General features: G+C 43.1%; 1 protein-coding gene across 1 annotated transcript; it reads right to left on the bottom strand.

Annotated features, from left to right (window-relative positions):
- Nucleotides 1-3,822: 3,822 nt before the first annotated feature.
- ism2b (isthmin 2b) lies at nt 3,823-14,784 on the bottom strand. The gene is made up of 6 exons (XM_071478715.1): nt 14,549-14,784; nt 10,196-10,447; nt 8,730-9,063; nt 6,695-6,832; nt 6,494-6,562; nt 3,823-6,175 (listed from the first exon to the last, which is right to left on the bottom strand). Exons 1-6 carry the CDS (start codon nt 14,654-14,656, stop codon nt 5,658-5,660), a joined length of 1,419 nt encoding a protein of 472 aa, XP_071334816.1. The 5' UTR covers nt 14,657-14,784; the 3' UTR covers nt 3,823-5,657.
- Between the last annotated feature and the right edge of the window lie 728 nt (nt 14,785-15,512).

The raw sequence follows: 15,512 nt of genomic DNA, 5'->3' as shown, positions 1-15,512 counted from the left end.
TTGGTTTTCAAGATTGAGAAGCATGAAAAATACAAAAGAGGAAAGGACATCCTGACACTGGACATCCTAATAACATAATGAGGCCGACATTCATGACTTTGAGAGAAATTTCTGCACCGTAGGTTGCCATGGAATCAAACTGAAATATTTATGCCCCCTCCCAACTTAGAGTAATTGTAACAAATTCCCTTTCCACATAGCGCCATCATTCAATCAAACTTTTAATGTTCCCTGCACTTTGGCTATTTATTAACTAATAACAAATATTAACCTGCTAACACACAAAGATCAACATGTCAACATGTAAAACATAATAGCTGTTAAGCATCATCTTATTAATGCTGGCACTTTGATGGAGAAATTAGGGCCAAAAAAAACATGTTATTTGTGCTATGTAACTCCATGGGTGAAGGTTCAATTTTGAGATTAGTCTTGTTGATCGTCTCAGAACAAGGCCCTGCTCTGTGTCGGGCTGGTCGAGGAATGGGATAAGTCAAACTCCAGATAATCCATTAGATCCTAAGATCCACTGGCATTCTGTAGGTAGAGCAGCTAAAGCGTGTATATGAGTTTGTGTGTGCAGGCAAGCACGTTTGTTTGCATTGATTCAGTGCGTGTTTCCATGATGGCTGGTTTTCATGACTGCACTGAACCCTTTAGTGTGTTTGCGTGGGGCTGCCCTCATCACAACAAGTCCACAGGGAGGGAGGATGGGGACGAGGCAGCCTGTAACGGGAGCAGCGAGGGCCTTGAAGGGCCATGCTGTTTGCAGGTTGACCAGCCGCAGTACACCCAGAGGAAATCTCATGTTCCTGCCAGCCTACAAAAGTAAACAGATCTGTAACCACCGAGCGCTGGCACGAGGCCTGGGCCACCAGCACTATAACTAAAGGAATGAATCACATCACACACACATTCACTGGCTAACACGTAGGTGCAATGGTGAAGCAGGCACTCAGAATTGTGGATAGCAATCCAATCTTTTCACTTTTTGTATGTGAAATGATTGATGCGGAATTGAAAAACAATAACTCTGGTCAGCTCGAGCTTCTGCGTAACCGCAGTGTGCTCCCTCAGTGACATGATGCACATGCTCTCCGTAAGCTGTGAACTGTATTCACCCAGGTTTTCAAATGCATCCGCCCCGAAACCCTTGCTTCATTCAATATTTCAGATAACATCTTTTAGCCACAGAGTTTTGAAACCTCCCCTCTCTTTTATGTTCCCTTTTCCTCCCTCTTCTGTTTTCCCTCTCTGCTTTCTCCTCTGTCTACACATCTGCGGTTATTTATCTGTTATTCTGTGGCAGCAATGTGGTCAACATGTGTCTGGCTTCTCTCCACCCAGCACTCATCTGTAGTCAACTTAGGAAATCACTGGAGGACCATAGTAAACCTACCAAGCTCCTTATCGTTCATAACACAGTGGATACACACCAAAGGGATAGATTTCTATCTCCATAACATTAGCACATCCTGCTAATTGTGTCCCACTTTTGACCTAACGTTCTGTTGCGAAGGCATAGCCATGTTTTTTTCCTTCTCTTCTCATGGGTCAACGAGAGCAGAAGTGAAGGATAGACACCACGACCTACTGGAATTAGAGTATCTGAGAGGAGTAGTTGGATTGCCTAAGCCTGTGGATTTGCATTACCTGACCTTTGAACTTTTAATCTCAGTGTTATTTAATCCTCTGGAAAGAGTATAGCCTCAGACAACATGATGGTAGAAATAGATCAACCTAGAAACCGCGGTGTAGATGGATGACAGTGATGGTGACCGTGTGCAGCATGCAGGAGCTTAAAAGGTTACAGTTATGGTACAGAAGGGCTATTTTGTCCGACGGGTCAAGTGGAAACTGTTGGACGTTATTTTGATATCCATCCCGCATTTTCAAGAACTTGTATTGAAAGGATTTTATACCCAGCGATTCACCACCAGAAACCTGCCCACAACACATTTGTACATCCCGAAGCACACATGGCTTAAAAAGGCTGCGGTCGATTGTTTAGAAGTCGTACAGAAAATGTTAGTATGACTTTTGACTTCTAGATGTGAACTGAACTGATAAAGAAAACCAAAGCTAGACTGAGAACACACAGACGATAAAATAGAGTAAACTGAGGAAATGTTTGATGCTGTTGGTTCAAACAGCAAACGCACACACTGCTAACATGCCCAAGCAAGACCACTCATCCGTGGCACCTAATTAAATCCTGTAATCACAGAAGGAAAGGGTAATGTAGATGAAAAATTAGAGTCCCGTGCCCATTACTTCTCATCAAGGCAAACACTAACACACAAAACCACAACCTACCATTTACAGATTATTAAGCCATTCAGTATTACAGCTTTCATCTATGTGGACAAGTCACTCAGCACTTAATAAAGGGACCTTTCTTTGATGGTCTTAAAGGGAATGAACAATATTTAAAGAACTAGCTTGACCTTTTTTGAAATACACTGATATACTGTACACTATTTAAATACACCGACTACAGTAAAGCTTAGTTTATCTTAGCACAAAGACTGGAAATGAAGAAAGAGCTGGTGTTGCTCCATTTGATGGTAACAGTGTCCACCCACCTGCACATCTAAAGCTGCTAGGTGGAAGGTCCTCCTTTTGGCTAAGAAATAGTCCACTACATGCCCCCCCCCCCACCCCCCCACCCCCCCACTTAACACTGCAGTGCATAGTTTTTACACTTAGTGTTTTGCATCAACAGACAAACAAGATTCAATGTGTGAATTATTAATCTGTAGAGGTGCTGGTATGGTTTTGTTACCTTTGGACAGACTCAGGCTGGCAGTTTCCCTGTTTAGTCTTTGTGGTAAGGTAACAGGCTGCTGGCTGCAGCTACATATTCACCATACAACATACCATGAGAGTGGTGTCGATCTTATGATTTAATTCTTATTAAAAAAGCGAATACGAGTATTTCGCTTAAGATCAAACTATTTCTTTAACATAAAACTCTTCTTTGCTAATGTCCTGACATGGGGAAGTTTCAAACATTTGGGGTGTATGAAAGAGAAAACTGTATTTGTCACACTTTATTTCTGGTGGGTCTTGGTACAGTATCTCCCATTGACTGTCTTAATATTTAGCCTGTTGCTGCAAACAAGGAAGTGACATGTTTGCACATACCAAAAGCTTGCTGCACTGTACCTACCTTGTTGAAGAAGAAAGGTGCGGTAAAGTTTGGTAAGTCAATAAAGAGTATAACTCCTCGGTTGTACTGTAGGAATTTAGCTCTACGGTACTATGCTATGCTTGGCTCTACTACACCATATCTAAAGTGTGAGTAAAGAAACGACACATTGAAGAGTCAGATGATGAATGCAAGGTCTTTATATATATATATATATGTAGATATATATACATATATATATATATATATATATATATATATATGTATATATTTCATCAGCATAATTGCAACAACATTTTCATAGAGCACTGCAGTACAACGTAAAATGAAACACACACTTAATGTTGCTGTATGAAGTGATATGAGGCAAGTGGTTTCCCTTTTGTTAATGGGTGCCTTCATTTTTCAGTCCAATTAGTGCACCATGTTGAGTATAGTCATTTCAAAGCTTCAACAAACTTAAAAAAAAGAGAACAGACAAATAAATACTGTACAACACCATATATGTAATACTGGATTCAGAAATCACAAAAAGATCATGCTTTTCTCAACAGAACACTTGATATATGGACTTTCATAGAACAATGCAGCATCTCTGCTCCCTTCACACAATTACACTATCATCAACAAATGGCAAACATGAGTACATTTTGATATATATAATTTGTGTGTGTGTGTGTGTGTGTGTGTGTGTTTGTGTGTGCGTGTATACATGTCTACATATACACATACACATACATACTTTAAATAAAGTGCCTTCCTTTAAAAATCGGTGATTCCAAAATGTGAATGCATGTTTGCATATACACATCTGGAACCAGAATTCCTGAAAAAAAGGTTTGGAGCGAACATCCATAAAATCAGACTGGATAGAAAGGGCCATTCCTGCAGTTTTAAGGAAGACCTAAGTAGGTTTAAGATTACTGCCACTGACAGTTTATTGAGCAAGGCGCACAGATTTTACTCAACTACTTCTACAATGCTAAAACTATTATTATGGTTAGACATCAGCCTTTTTGATTCTTTGTTGTATACCTAATGGTTAAATACTGAAATATTTCCGAAAGGTGACTACTTCCATGTTGCCTTTACCAATATTCTGTCAGCCATGAGGAGGGTACTAACTACATGACCACTCAGGAATGTTTATTTGAGGAGGAATGTCCTTTCTATCCAATCAAGTTCTGTACATAAACCCAAAGACCCTAAGCCAACAGCTTAAACAGCAATGACATCTTTCTACCACACACAATGCATCAACAGCAACAATTCAGTTATAAGGGTTTCAATTACTTTCAGAAACTGCTCAAAAGCATTATCTCTTCACCACTTCCAATCTGGATTACACACACACGATACCCCCTACTAATCTTTACCCCAATACACTTTGTACAAGGTCCAATAGTGCTCCATTGTCGAGGTAAATGAAATTTGTTTATCACGGTCAGTTAGTCCCCCTGAGAACATTGTAGAGACACATCTATGAGCATAATCTACTTGCTGTAGAACTGAATGTTTTTTCTACGCTTGCACCAAAGAGACTTAGGAGGCTGGATCTACACAAGCACCAGCAGTCTGATTTTTAACTCTTTGGCACCCAGATCATATATTTTCCTGGCTGTAAAAATGTGAGGAAATGCATGAAATCAATCTGTGTGACAAAACATTTGAAATCAAATGTGCTGTTACTTTAGCATTGCTGCCTAAATGCTAGTCTCATAATTCTCACTAGCAAGCTCCTTAATGACAACAGAAAGTTTCAGATTATTTTATTTTACCTCTCTGGTTCTCATCCCAAATTATTTTATAATTACCAAATTTTTTTGTCCCAAAAGATTGGCTGAAATATACATTACTGTGAATGCATGTGGCATCTTTTGGGTTTAGTAATGTCCCGTCCCCTTCATACCTTTTGAACCTGAAGAATTTTATATTGTAGCAGCATAGTTGGGATATTCATCTGTCAGACTCTGCCTACGTATATGTTTGTTTCATCAATACAGCCCGTATTCATAGTTTTCCAAATGTAAAACTTACAAGAAGCATGATCAGGATGTTTACCATATGTTACTATTATCACAAGCGCTCCAGGACACCACCAAGAAAGCCAGTATGTAGGCATCATGCTTACATGCACCCAGGAGAGTGTACTGAATATAAAGAGAGAGCTTGATGTCATGCCAGATGTGTAACAGGTTGGCAAGCAATGGGAGAACACTGCATTTTTTTTTTCCATTCATATAATTCAGTTCAGTTCAGTTGAGCGTGATGTCAGGACACTGTGCCAAATCCTAACTTGAGACAGCCACCCTTCACCATCATTTCTAAACCCCACAAAGTCACCCATCACAAATGTGCAATTCCTCTGAGTCATCAATGCATAGTAAATGGTTGATGCATGGTTTAGATGTAATATTTCATGATTTTTAAGGTAGGCAGTCTCCTCTCAAATTAGGATTGGGCCCTCTGACTCTCTGAGTGAAGTGGTACTTTTGGCTGTGGTCCCTCAGTACTCCCTGGCCTCTTCCAGTTCATTCATGAACACATCTTCATGGGGGTTTTCTGGGCAGCTCAGCCCATTGTTGGGTGGCCGCACCGCATGGAATCGACTCCAATCTCCCTTGCACAGGATCCAAGGCAGCACATCCACTTTGAAGTGCAGCTCAGGTGAGAACTCGGTGCTGATCAGGTTAGGCGTGCCTGCGCCTTTCCCCCGTGTGATCAGCCGCCCGCGATCGTCATAACAACAGTGCTGCGCTGCCAGAGTAGACGAGTCACCAGAAAGCGCTGAGCGGATGCAGTTATTCGCTGATGGCTTGTAGATGTCCAGGCGTTCCTTTGAGCCACTGGCATCACGCCAGCGGAACTGCCGGCCACGAGTCTCGTCATAGACACTGACTACAGTGTACGCCACTTCAGAGGGGTAGGAGCAGGGGCAGCTGGGCAGCTCAGATAACACCTGGTGGAGGTACCTCTGGAGGAACTCACTCTTACAGTTGAGCCACTTCTCACAGCTGTCCACATCTTTTGGAAAGAAGACAGCAATACCACATAAAATTGTGTGTTACAGTTGTTCATAGTGGCACTAATGGCAGCGTGAACAGTGATCTCTTTGTCTGAATCGTCTGTCTGGCATCCATAAACATCTATGTTGCACTGTTGAGCAAGCCAGTTCTACTTTCCTTTGTTACAGTGTCATAATTAGCAAAGGGTGCACTGTCAAATAAATGCTTTGTAGAATTGTGGACTGTAAAGTACAAGCAGCTTGCAGTTAATACATAAAATATCATAGGATCCTTAAATTAAAGATGTTATGGCGTGATGTTCATTAGATAAACTCACCTGTCCCAAATGGCTCTGTGCCGTTCTCCATCTCGAAAGGGAAAGGTTCAACCACTGTGTTAACATCACCTACAGAGAGCAGAGTGAGAGTGAGAGGAGTTGTAAATTAAAAGCCAGCTGGGACACCAGCATGGCAAAAGCACAAAAAAATCTTGCCTTGTTTTGGCATTTCAATTTCTTAAGATGGAAGTACAATCTCACCAGGGCAAGGCTCCAGGTCACACTTAGAGGCTTCTGTCAGAGTGCAGGAATAGCCACAAGACTTGGTCCTCTTCCTCTCACCGTGTCCACATGTCACTGAACAGGGAGACCAGGAAGTCCACTCATCTGTCTCCTTCTCTGTGGAAAGGAAAATTCAAACATGCTCACTATTGCTTCATTTCATATAGTTCAAAAAGTTTGAACCACTATGACAATTCATCGGATTCTATTAAGATTAAAGCATTGTATCATTCACGTGTCGCAACAACAGTATGTTTAAAGAGGAATATATAATGAAGGCATGGAATTAAATTTAGTTACATGAGGTCTACAACATTACAATTTCTAAATGTACTGTACTTAGCAAGCTAATAGGAAGCAGCTGTTAAGTGTCAGAAATTAAGAACATAAGGAGAAAAAATCCTGCAAATCCAAAAAAAGCACCTTCCAGTTTTGTGTTGAAGTGAACCCTGTTCTTTCAAAGTTTCTGAACTGTGTTTTCTCCTGGCCTAACCTTTCCCATGCAAACCCATATTATTTTTAAGAGTGCTTCAGTAAAATTAGAGAGAGAGAGGCTGTGCTGTGGCTGTCCGCCTCCGCACCATGTTTCCTTGTGGTGTTAATAACACTGAAAACAAGTCATTCTTGATTAAAGGCGAGGTGGGTGCAGAAATACCAGCCTGGGTGTAGCGAGCACCCAATTTTACTTTGTGGGCGCTGCCAGCTCGCATGTGGCCATATGAGAATGAGGTCTCAGGAGAGTCTTAATTACAGAAGAAGCTGAGGCAGACATCCTTGATTTATGTTCAGTGAGTCTTTAGATGTGACCACTTAATAGGCATTGTTGCCGTTTTCTGGCATGTCTATATGCACAACACTTCAGCAGATAAAGTCTATATATTGGCAGATGGAAAAGGGAAAGGTAGAATAAAAACCACTCAGGTTTTTAGACACCTACTACTGCATTTTGACATTACACTACAACAGTGGAAGTCTGTTCACAAAAACAACCTTCAAGAGCCAGCTCAGTCATACACAGATTTGTATCTATGGGAAATTTCTTTGACAAGTGAAAGCTTGAGGCTGTGGTAAGCCCATGACTGCGCTCTGATCTACAGTCGGTCTCACATACATTGGCCTACCCACTGCCCAGCCCATCAAACTTTCCTGTTTTTTCTTTTTGTCTCTTTCTTCTCTGTCTTCTTTCCCTTTCTTTTACTGTGTACACCTTCTGTATCTCTTTCTCTCTCATCATTTACTATTTTTACTGCTGAATTAGTGGTCTGTGCAAGCTGAGACACAACATTTTTCCCACCAGAAGAAGGCAGAATTAAGAGGGGGGAAAGAGCTGTAAAAGTTATGCAGGGCCCTGAAAGCCTCTGAAATTCTTGAACTGGCTCAAAAGGCCGAGCCGCAGAGGGCAGTGAAGGCCGCCAGGGTCTGGGGGGGCCCATGGGGTCCCGGGGAAGGATGAAAGGGCTGGCCGAATGGCCCCTGTCATTCTGAGTTCCCAATCTGCCCTCTAATTGTCCACAAGCAGAGGACTGTTTTGTCCCAGGGAACAGTGCCGGCCTCACGCTGCCATTAGCAAGCGCATCTGACCCATCTTCAAAAGGCAGGCCTCTGCGACCAGCACGACCAGTGTCGACTTCAAAGTGCCCATAACCCACAATGTCCTGATGGTCGAGTGCTCATGCTGCCTCGCATGCTGGCATGCTAGTTCTCTTTGACTGTGAAGACAGTTATCATGCAGCTTTCCTGAGCCACTCTGTTGTTCTTCTTCTCTCCATTGTTCTCTCTCACTTTGTGCCTCTCTCTCTGTCTCCTCTTCCAGACATCCACATTATCTCCATCTCTTTTTTTGATTGATAAATCGAGTGATGGTATTTCCATACTTCTCATTTTTGCATTTTTTCTTCTGCAGGATTAATTGTGATGTATTTTTAAAAGCCATGATCAGTTTGATGGAGTCTAACGAGCTGTGTTCATGTGGCTGCACTAGCAGACAGCGAGTGTACCACTTGGCAAAACTTACCATAGTAGCTCTGCATTGGATCCCAGCCTTCGTTCCAACGAGTATCCCAGTCTCCACCCACTCCACTGGGTAAGGGCTCCTCGCTGCCATAATCCAGGGAGTAATCTTCCTCCTCCTCTTCCTCGCCAGTTTCCTCCACGCCTGAACGGCTATTGCTGTCCTCACTGGAATCAGCATCGGTGTAACTCCAGAAAAGGGGCCAGAAAAGCTTCTTGCCTCCGAGCCAATCTACTGTGGAAGAGGGGGAGGAGGACGAGGAGGGCAGCCAGTCTTTTTCCTTGGCCAGGTCCATCTCTACCTCCATCTGAGGGTCATCCACCACCTCAATGGTAACCTACACAGAAATAGAGATGGGTCTCTGTCAGTTTTAAGTAAACCTCAACAAAAAAGGACACCAAGACCCCAAAGTCTAGCATCATTGACAAACAATTTAAAACTGACATATTATCAGTGACCTAACAACAAAAGATTGAACTGTCTTAATTTTGCACCATGAAGAAACTACAGTACCATCAATACTTTCTTGCAACTTTAGTGCTTGACTTACAAGCTCTTCTCAAGAAATCAACCATCTCAAATCTGCGGAGGAGTATTTTAGCAGGCGAACCCACTCCCCAGATCTAAGTCAGCCAGCCAGACGTAAGCATGAGCATTCAACCAACCAAACAGTCCTCTCAGGGAGAGAATCTGAGCATTTATTCTGGATAACTACCTCTCATTACCTCAATATGACTCATCCTAGATGCTGCAGTACTTCCAAGGGCCCACTTCAACTGATGTGAAGACCAGGCAACAGGGAGACTACAGGGGAAATCTTTTCGTAACCATTGTGACATTAATTTCATAGTTAGGAAAGAAATATGATAATTGGAAATGCTTTCATTTGTCTTGGTTGAGCATATCCTTAGTGTAGTCTTTCAGTGAAAGAATAGTACATCTGGTCTGTACGCTACATGAAAAGTCATCAGAAACTTCATCGGTCTCTGTATTTGATATAGAAATAGGCTGGCATCATTATGTCCCTCTAACCACATCCTGATTACACTGACCACCAGAGTTGGAGAGCATAAGTGCCCTGAGATAAGTTAAACAGATTGACTTTTTGGGTCAATTTAGATGGAGATGATGAGGACTTAATGAACACTTATGATTGCAGATCCCCCTTGCCTTTAATTAAATGGTAGCAAAACAAAAAACAGAGCTGGAGCTCTTAGATTAGACTGAGAGATTGGTGATTGTTTTACATTAAGGAAGTAAATCATTTTACACAGTAAAAGATAAAACTCAATTCTCCTTGTATCAATGGTTTTAATTTAACCCATAATTCACCACCTCTTGGTTAATGTAATAAACACAGTTTTAAAATTAAAAAGATATCTTCATCAGTATCTTAGAGCCTGTCTAAGAAGCTTAACTCCTGCTTGGCCCCAAATACAAAAATGTGTTACACCTCTCTTCCCACTCACCTGTATGTTGGGGTTCTGCGAGTTGATATCAGCATTGGCCAGGTCTGGAAAATTCTTGAGATCCAGGATGAAGGGTTTGGTCTCCTCCTCGGGCTCCGGCTGTGGAAGAACACCAATGGAGCGGTGCTGGGGGTGTGACCACCTCCTCTGGTGGCTGTGTGGTTCAGGCAGAAGAGTCTGCACCTGGTTCTGCTGCTCCAGAGTCTCAGGGACATATTGGACCCCAGTGCTATGAACAGGGTGGCCGTGACTCTGATGGAAAGTACAGATCCAGACAAAGCACAAGTTACTACGTTTTTAGATGAACCAGAAACAATAATGTGTTGAAGTGTTTTAATGCATTTGGCATCTATGTTGACTATGAACAAAGGCGACTGAGACAACCTTAAATTAGCCACTGGCATACATTCAAAAGCCAGTGGCTATTTTAATGCTAATGACAAAAAAGAGCCATCATTTATAGTGGCTCATTGATGAGTATAAAAACAATGAGTGCTCTGTTTCCAGGAAGAAACCTTGAAACCATCTACCACCTCACAGCTTGGTCAGCAATTCCAAAAAGCCCCTGAGGCATCCAACTAACCAGCCAAGTGACCAACCAGCCTTCGTTCATTTCATTTTTTTTTTTTCCCACAACAGTCATGGCATCCAAGCAGTGGACAAAGAGGGGCCTGTGCCAGAGAGATCCTCTTTTAGCTTTAATGAGAGGGCCTGGGAGGCGTGGGACCCCTGGGCTGGTGCAAGTGTCTGAACCTGCTCTGCTGCCGCCACTACTTAATTTGACCTTTCAGGTTTTACAGTTACTAAGAAGGAGACCCAGCAGGACGACACATTGATCTCTGAGATTTATGGTGATTACTGGTGACATTAAAATGGTGGGGAACTGTAGATATATGTAGTGTATCTAGAATACAGCCACTGAAAATTGATTTTGGTTGGTCTGATTCTCCAGTGTGCATGTGTCTGTTTCACTTCTAATATGATGCAGATCTATTTCATTCCTGACACTGGTCAAAACCAAAATCCAAACCTAACCAATCTCTAATGAACCGTTGTCTGCTATCCACTCTTTATTATCCTGAATACACTTAAGTGGAATAAACGTATGATTGGACAGGATCTTGAGTTTGGACCTGAGCCAGTTTTGTGGTCTGCTCAGAACAAACCGGTGGCAGTCAGAGGGCTAAAGAGGAGAAGAAATGTCTGAATTAATGACCAGTCAGTTGATGATTTATACTTATGGCCTCTAGAACAGGGCGTACTTTTCAATGAGTGCTTGTGATTGTCCCATAAAGAAGTTATGTGGTCAGTCAAATCCAAGCATGTGAACACATAATGCCTGTTTAGAGGAGAAGCTCGTCAAGCATGATAAATGATGGATGAAGAGTTGGCCCCCTCCCCAGATATCTGTAAACTGGTGGTGACAAGTGGATAACTTTACAGGCATATTTAGCCTTTCTCTATGTAATAAATTTTTAACACATGCTAATAACTCTTTTTAGGTCTATATACATACATTTCACTTCAGTTTAATCATTTTAAGATTGTTTTGGTCCAGTTTTCAGCACTGGGTGTAATGCAAGAAGAGCTGAAACAGCTAGTTGACCCAATATACAAATTTAAATAACTATTCTGATAATTGATTAAGTTCAAGTAATTATTCAAGGAATAAAATGAGAAAAAAAATGAAGCCTGTAGAATGAGAATATTTGTTGCTTTTCTCAATTTTAAAGCATTGTAAACTGAGCAGCTTTGGATTTTGGACTGTTCACACAAGCCAGACCTCTGAGGATGTTACCTTGGAAACACTGAGAAACTCATTATTGCCTGACATTTTATACCATCGACTAAAAGATCAACGGATTATTTAGATTAGATTTAGATTTAGATTTAGATTCAGCATCATTAAAAACAGCCCTAAGTATTGCATAGGCTGGTTAGTTAGTTAGTGAGGTGGTTAGTTAGTTAATTAGCTAGCTAGTTTATATTTCTCAAATTAACTGGCAAACTTAAAAAGCCAACTTTTTGTGTGTTGTCCATGTTTTAAATGTCAGCTTCTTTTCATAGAAATGAACCAACAATTCTTACTTCCAATACCTCCAATCTAACGTGAAGTTAATCTTTCTTACTTTTCAACCAGACCTTATTCTCTGTGTCAGTGTGGAAAGAAATAAAGGCCCCATACTTCAGCTTCTCTCACGTCCTCTCACCTGATTTCTGGTTTCTGGTATTAGTCTTTATTGGAGAATCCTCCTGCATGACGCTCCTGTTATTGGCCTGTTATTAGCATGAGTACATCACTGTCATGTCCAACCAGCAGTGACCACGTACACCTAACTCTTACACACATGCCCTAACAACCTAAACACTTAGGCAAACACAAAAAAGACCAAGTCCAGAGTCACGAGAGAGGCCACATACTTTCACACCCTCCTCATCTCGACTTGTTACACATCTGGATCCTGTATTCTTTCGCCCTGTATATCACTCTCCTCCTCCTTTCTTCCTCCCCCCGGTTCTCTCTGATCCTGCTCTCCTCCTCTCCGTAGTGGGGCTGGTCTGATCAAAGGCCCGATGGCTGATGGCATGCAGCGTGTTTAACAGGGAGACTGTATGGATGCAGTGGGGGACCTCAGCCTGGTTTGGAGACTCCACAGACAAACATCAATGACAAATCCACCCCTTTGGCAAAACTCTGCGTCCTCCTTTCAAGTGACTGAAAAGAATGGATCCATTTTGGGCTACTATTATTGCTACTGCCGATGGTGACACACATTCAGGTTAGGGAGAGGAGGTCGGGAGACTGGATGGGGGCAGCAGGGGGCTGAGGTGAGGGGTAGGGACGGGATCTGGTAGACTTTGGGGGCAGGCTGGGAAAGCAGGCGATGTGGCAGCCCTGATTTATGCGCCCGCATATATCAAAGGCCTCTGCACTTGGCTGTTTCCAAACCATTACAGAAGAACAATAAACTATGGGCGCTCTTTGATCGCCATCTTTTGCAAATGGAAACGGGACAACAAATGCATGCCTGGTGGAATCGGGGTGAGGTTGTGGAGGTCGGGACACGAAACAGACAGGGCAAACAGGTCCCAATATTTGGGAAAGAGGCCACTTCAACACAAACTCCTCCTCCTTCTTCGCTGAGTGATGGGGGTAAAACCAAAAACAGGAAATTCCACATTAACACAATAAAGAACCAATGTAAACAATCAGATGAATGACACTTGACCCCAGCTCCAGTGTGAGAGATGCAGAGGGTTCGCCTTATTCTGGTTACATAAGCATCTCGTTACCGGGCACCCGCTTTACTCAGCCTCCCCTCCTCCTTCTCTCTTCCTCTACTAATCTCCCCTCTCCATCCACCGCTTAGAGACACACATCCAGCAGGTCACAGGCGAAGGTACAGAGTCACCAACTAGTCTTCTGCTGAATGAAAAGCGCAATCTCACAAGCCGCAGTGAGACTTTTTTTTTTTCTGCCTCCTCACTAATCACTCCCTTCTCGTCTTCCCTCCCTCTTTTTCGTCCCTGTCTCTTTTTGCTTTGACATCAGTCAGAGAGATGATGAGAGAGAGTCCCAGTAGGGCATCCATGGGTGGCCACACAAGAAGGAGAGAGTTCAAAGGCAAAAACTGAACCCTGACACAAACACACACAAACAGACTTTGATATCCAAATACATCCATGTGTAACACAAACATTCCCGTGGACACACCACACACAGCGCGCGCGCGTGTGTGTGTGTGTGTAGGGGGTTTAGATTTATTATAGCAGGGTGTTTGCCCAGTGGTGGCAAACCTTACTATACATGGAGAGAAAAGTGGAACAAAAGAGAGCAACAGGCACTGATCTACTCATTCAGCTCGCCTCACTGACCGAACCTCTGATGGAGGGCAGTATTTGAATGAGCAGTTTTGCCTTTTTCCTCCGATATTCAACTTGAAATGAACAGATAAAAGGTAGAACATGTTTTGTAAATGACACCAAATTACCACCCTAGTTTATAGTGTTAGAGTTCCCTTCAGGCACTTAAATGTAGTGTGCTTTGTACTTAATAACAAATATATTACTATTATTCACCCTTTTATAAGTAATAAAAGCTACGCACGATTTTTTTTTCCCCTGTGACGTTTGTAATTATATTTGTGTATATTAAGAAGGCGCTGTATTAATAAATGGGACATATATTTTACAACCGTTAGCAAAGTTTCAAAGAAGCATTAGCCACTCGTGTGCGTGTCATCAGCCGCAGGTGTGATTGTAAGACGTCGCGGCTTTTGCAAAACTTGTTGCTTCAGAAAAAAAAAAAAAAAAAAAGTTAGCACAAAAGAAAATGCCAGAGGAAAAACTTACCTTGTGGGCAACATTCTTGTGCCTGGTAGGAAAGCCCGTCCCCAAACTTAGAAGTATTGACCAAAGCACAAGCAGCATCGGGAATCTCCCAGCGACCTCTTGACGCATCTTCTCGGCTTCAGAGCTTCCTGGGAAGGTTTGTCAAAGTGCTTTGGATGCTTTTTTTTTTTTTTTTTTTTTTTTTCTCAAGCTACTCCCTCTGAGTTGGTGTGTTTGGTTTGGAAGAAGCGCCTGTGTCCCCCACACCACCCCACCCCACCCCCCCCCACCCCTCTTCCTCCGGTTGTCAGCAACTTTTGTCTCGGGACAAACGCGGCTTTAGGCCCCGTCGGTGTCGGAGTGTCGCACTTTACGAAGATGCGCGCCATCCATGTGTGGCACCGGCGCCCAGCGCAGCGACCGTGGGTCCGTTCGGCGGGTCGAGCTCAGCGCGCCTCTGCCCCATAAACAGCCGCAGTGTGGAGAGCTTTAAGTACCTGAAAGAAGCCGAACACCCCACGCAGAATCCCCCCGTCCGCACCGGCGCTCAGCTTATTCGACTACTTTAAACTGTGAGTCACTCCGTCGTGGGTGGGTGGGTGTTTTCTTCCAATACATTGACATCTGGAGCTCATAGTATGCTGTGCGTTTTTGCTAGCTATCTGTCTGATGCGTTAATCCATTATCCAGCTGAAGTTCATCCGCCGGTTCGAGCGCATGTGTGTGTGTGTGTGTGTGTGTGTGTGTACCGCCCAGCCAACCGGTTTCGGTAAACTTGCCTTTTACGCACGCATTCAGAGGGTTGATGCTGGAGGAGCTGGGGGTGGGATGCTCATTGCTCACAGCTGTGTGGAGGGGAGGGGGGGGGGGGGGCTGCGCTGGGCCGCTGAGCCTCTTGATAAGGTACAAGGTTTGGATTGCGTATAACCTACAGGAGGAGGCAGAGGCAGGGCGCGGAGAGGACATTTACTCACTCACCGAGAAA

The sequence above is a fragment of the Trachinotus anak genome, unplaced genomic scaffold (genome assembly GCF_046630095.1).
Source record: "Trachinotus anak isolate AG129_WGS33_773 ecotype Australia unplaced genomic scaffold, CSIRO_AGI_Tana_v1 ptg000005l, whole genome shotgun sequence".
In the NCBI taxonomy this organism is placed as follows: domain Eukaryota; kingdom Metazoa; phylum Chordata; class Actinopteri; order Carangiformes; family Carangidae; genus Trachinotus; species Trachinotus anak.
Note: the sequence above shows the minus strand (reverse complement) of the source record. Positions and strands in the feature narration are given on the sequence as shown.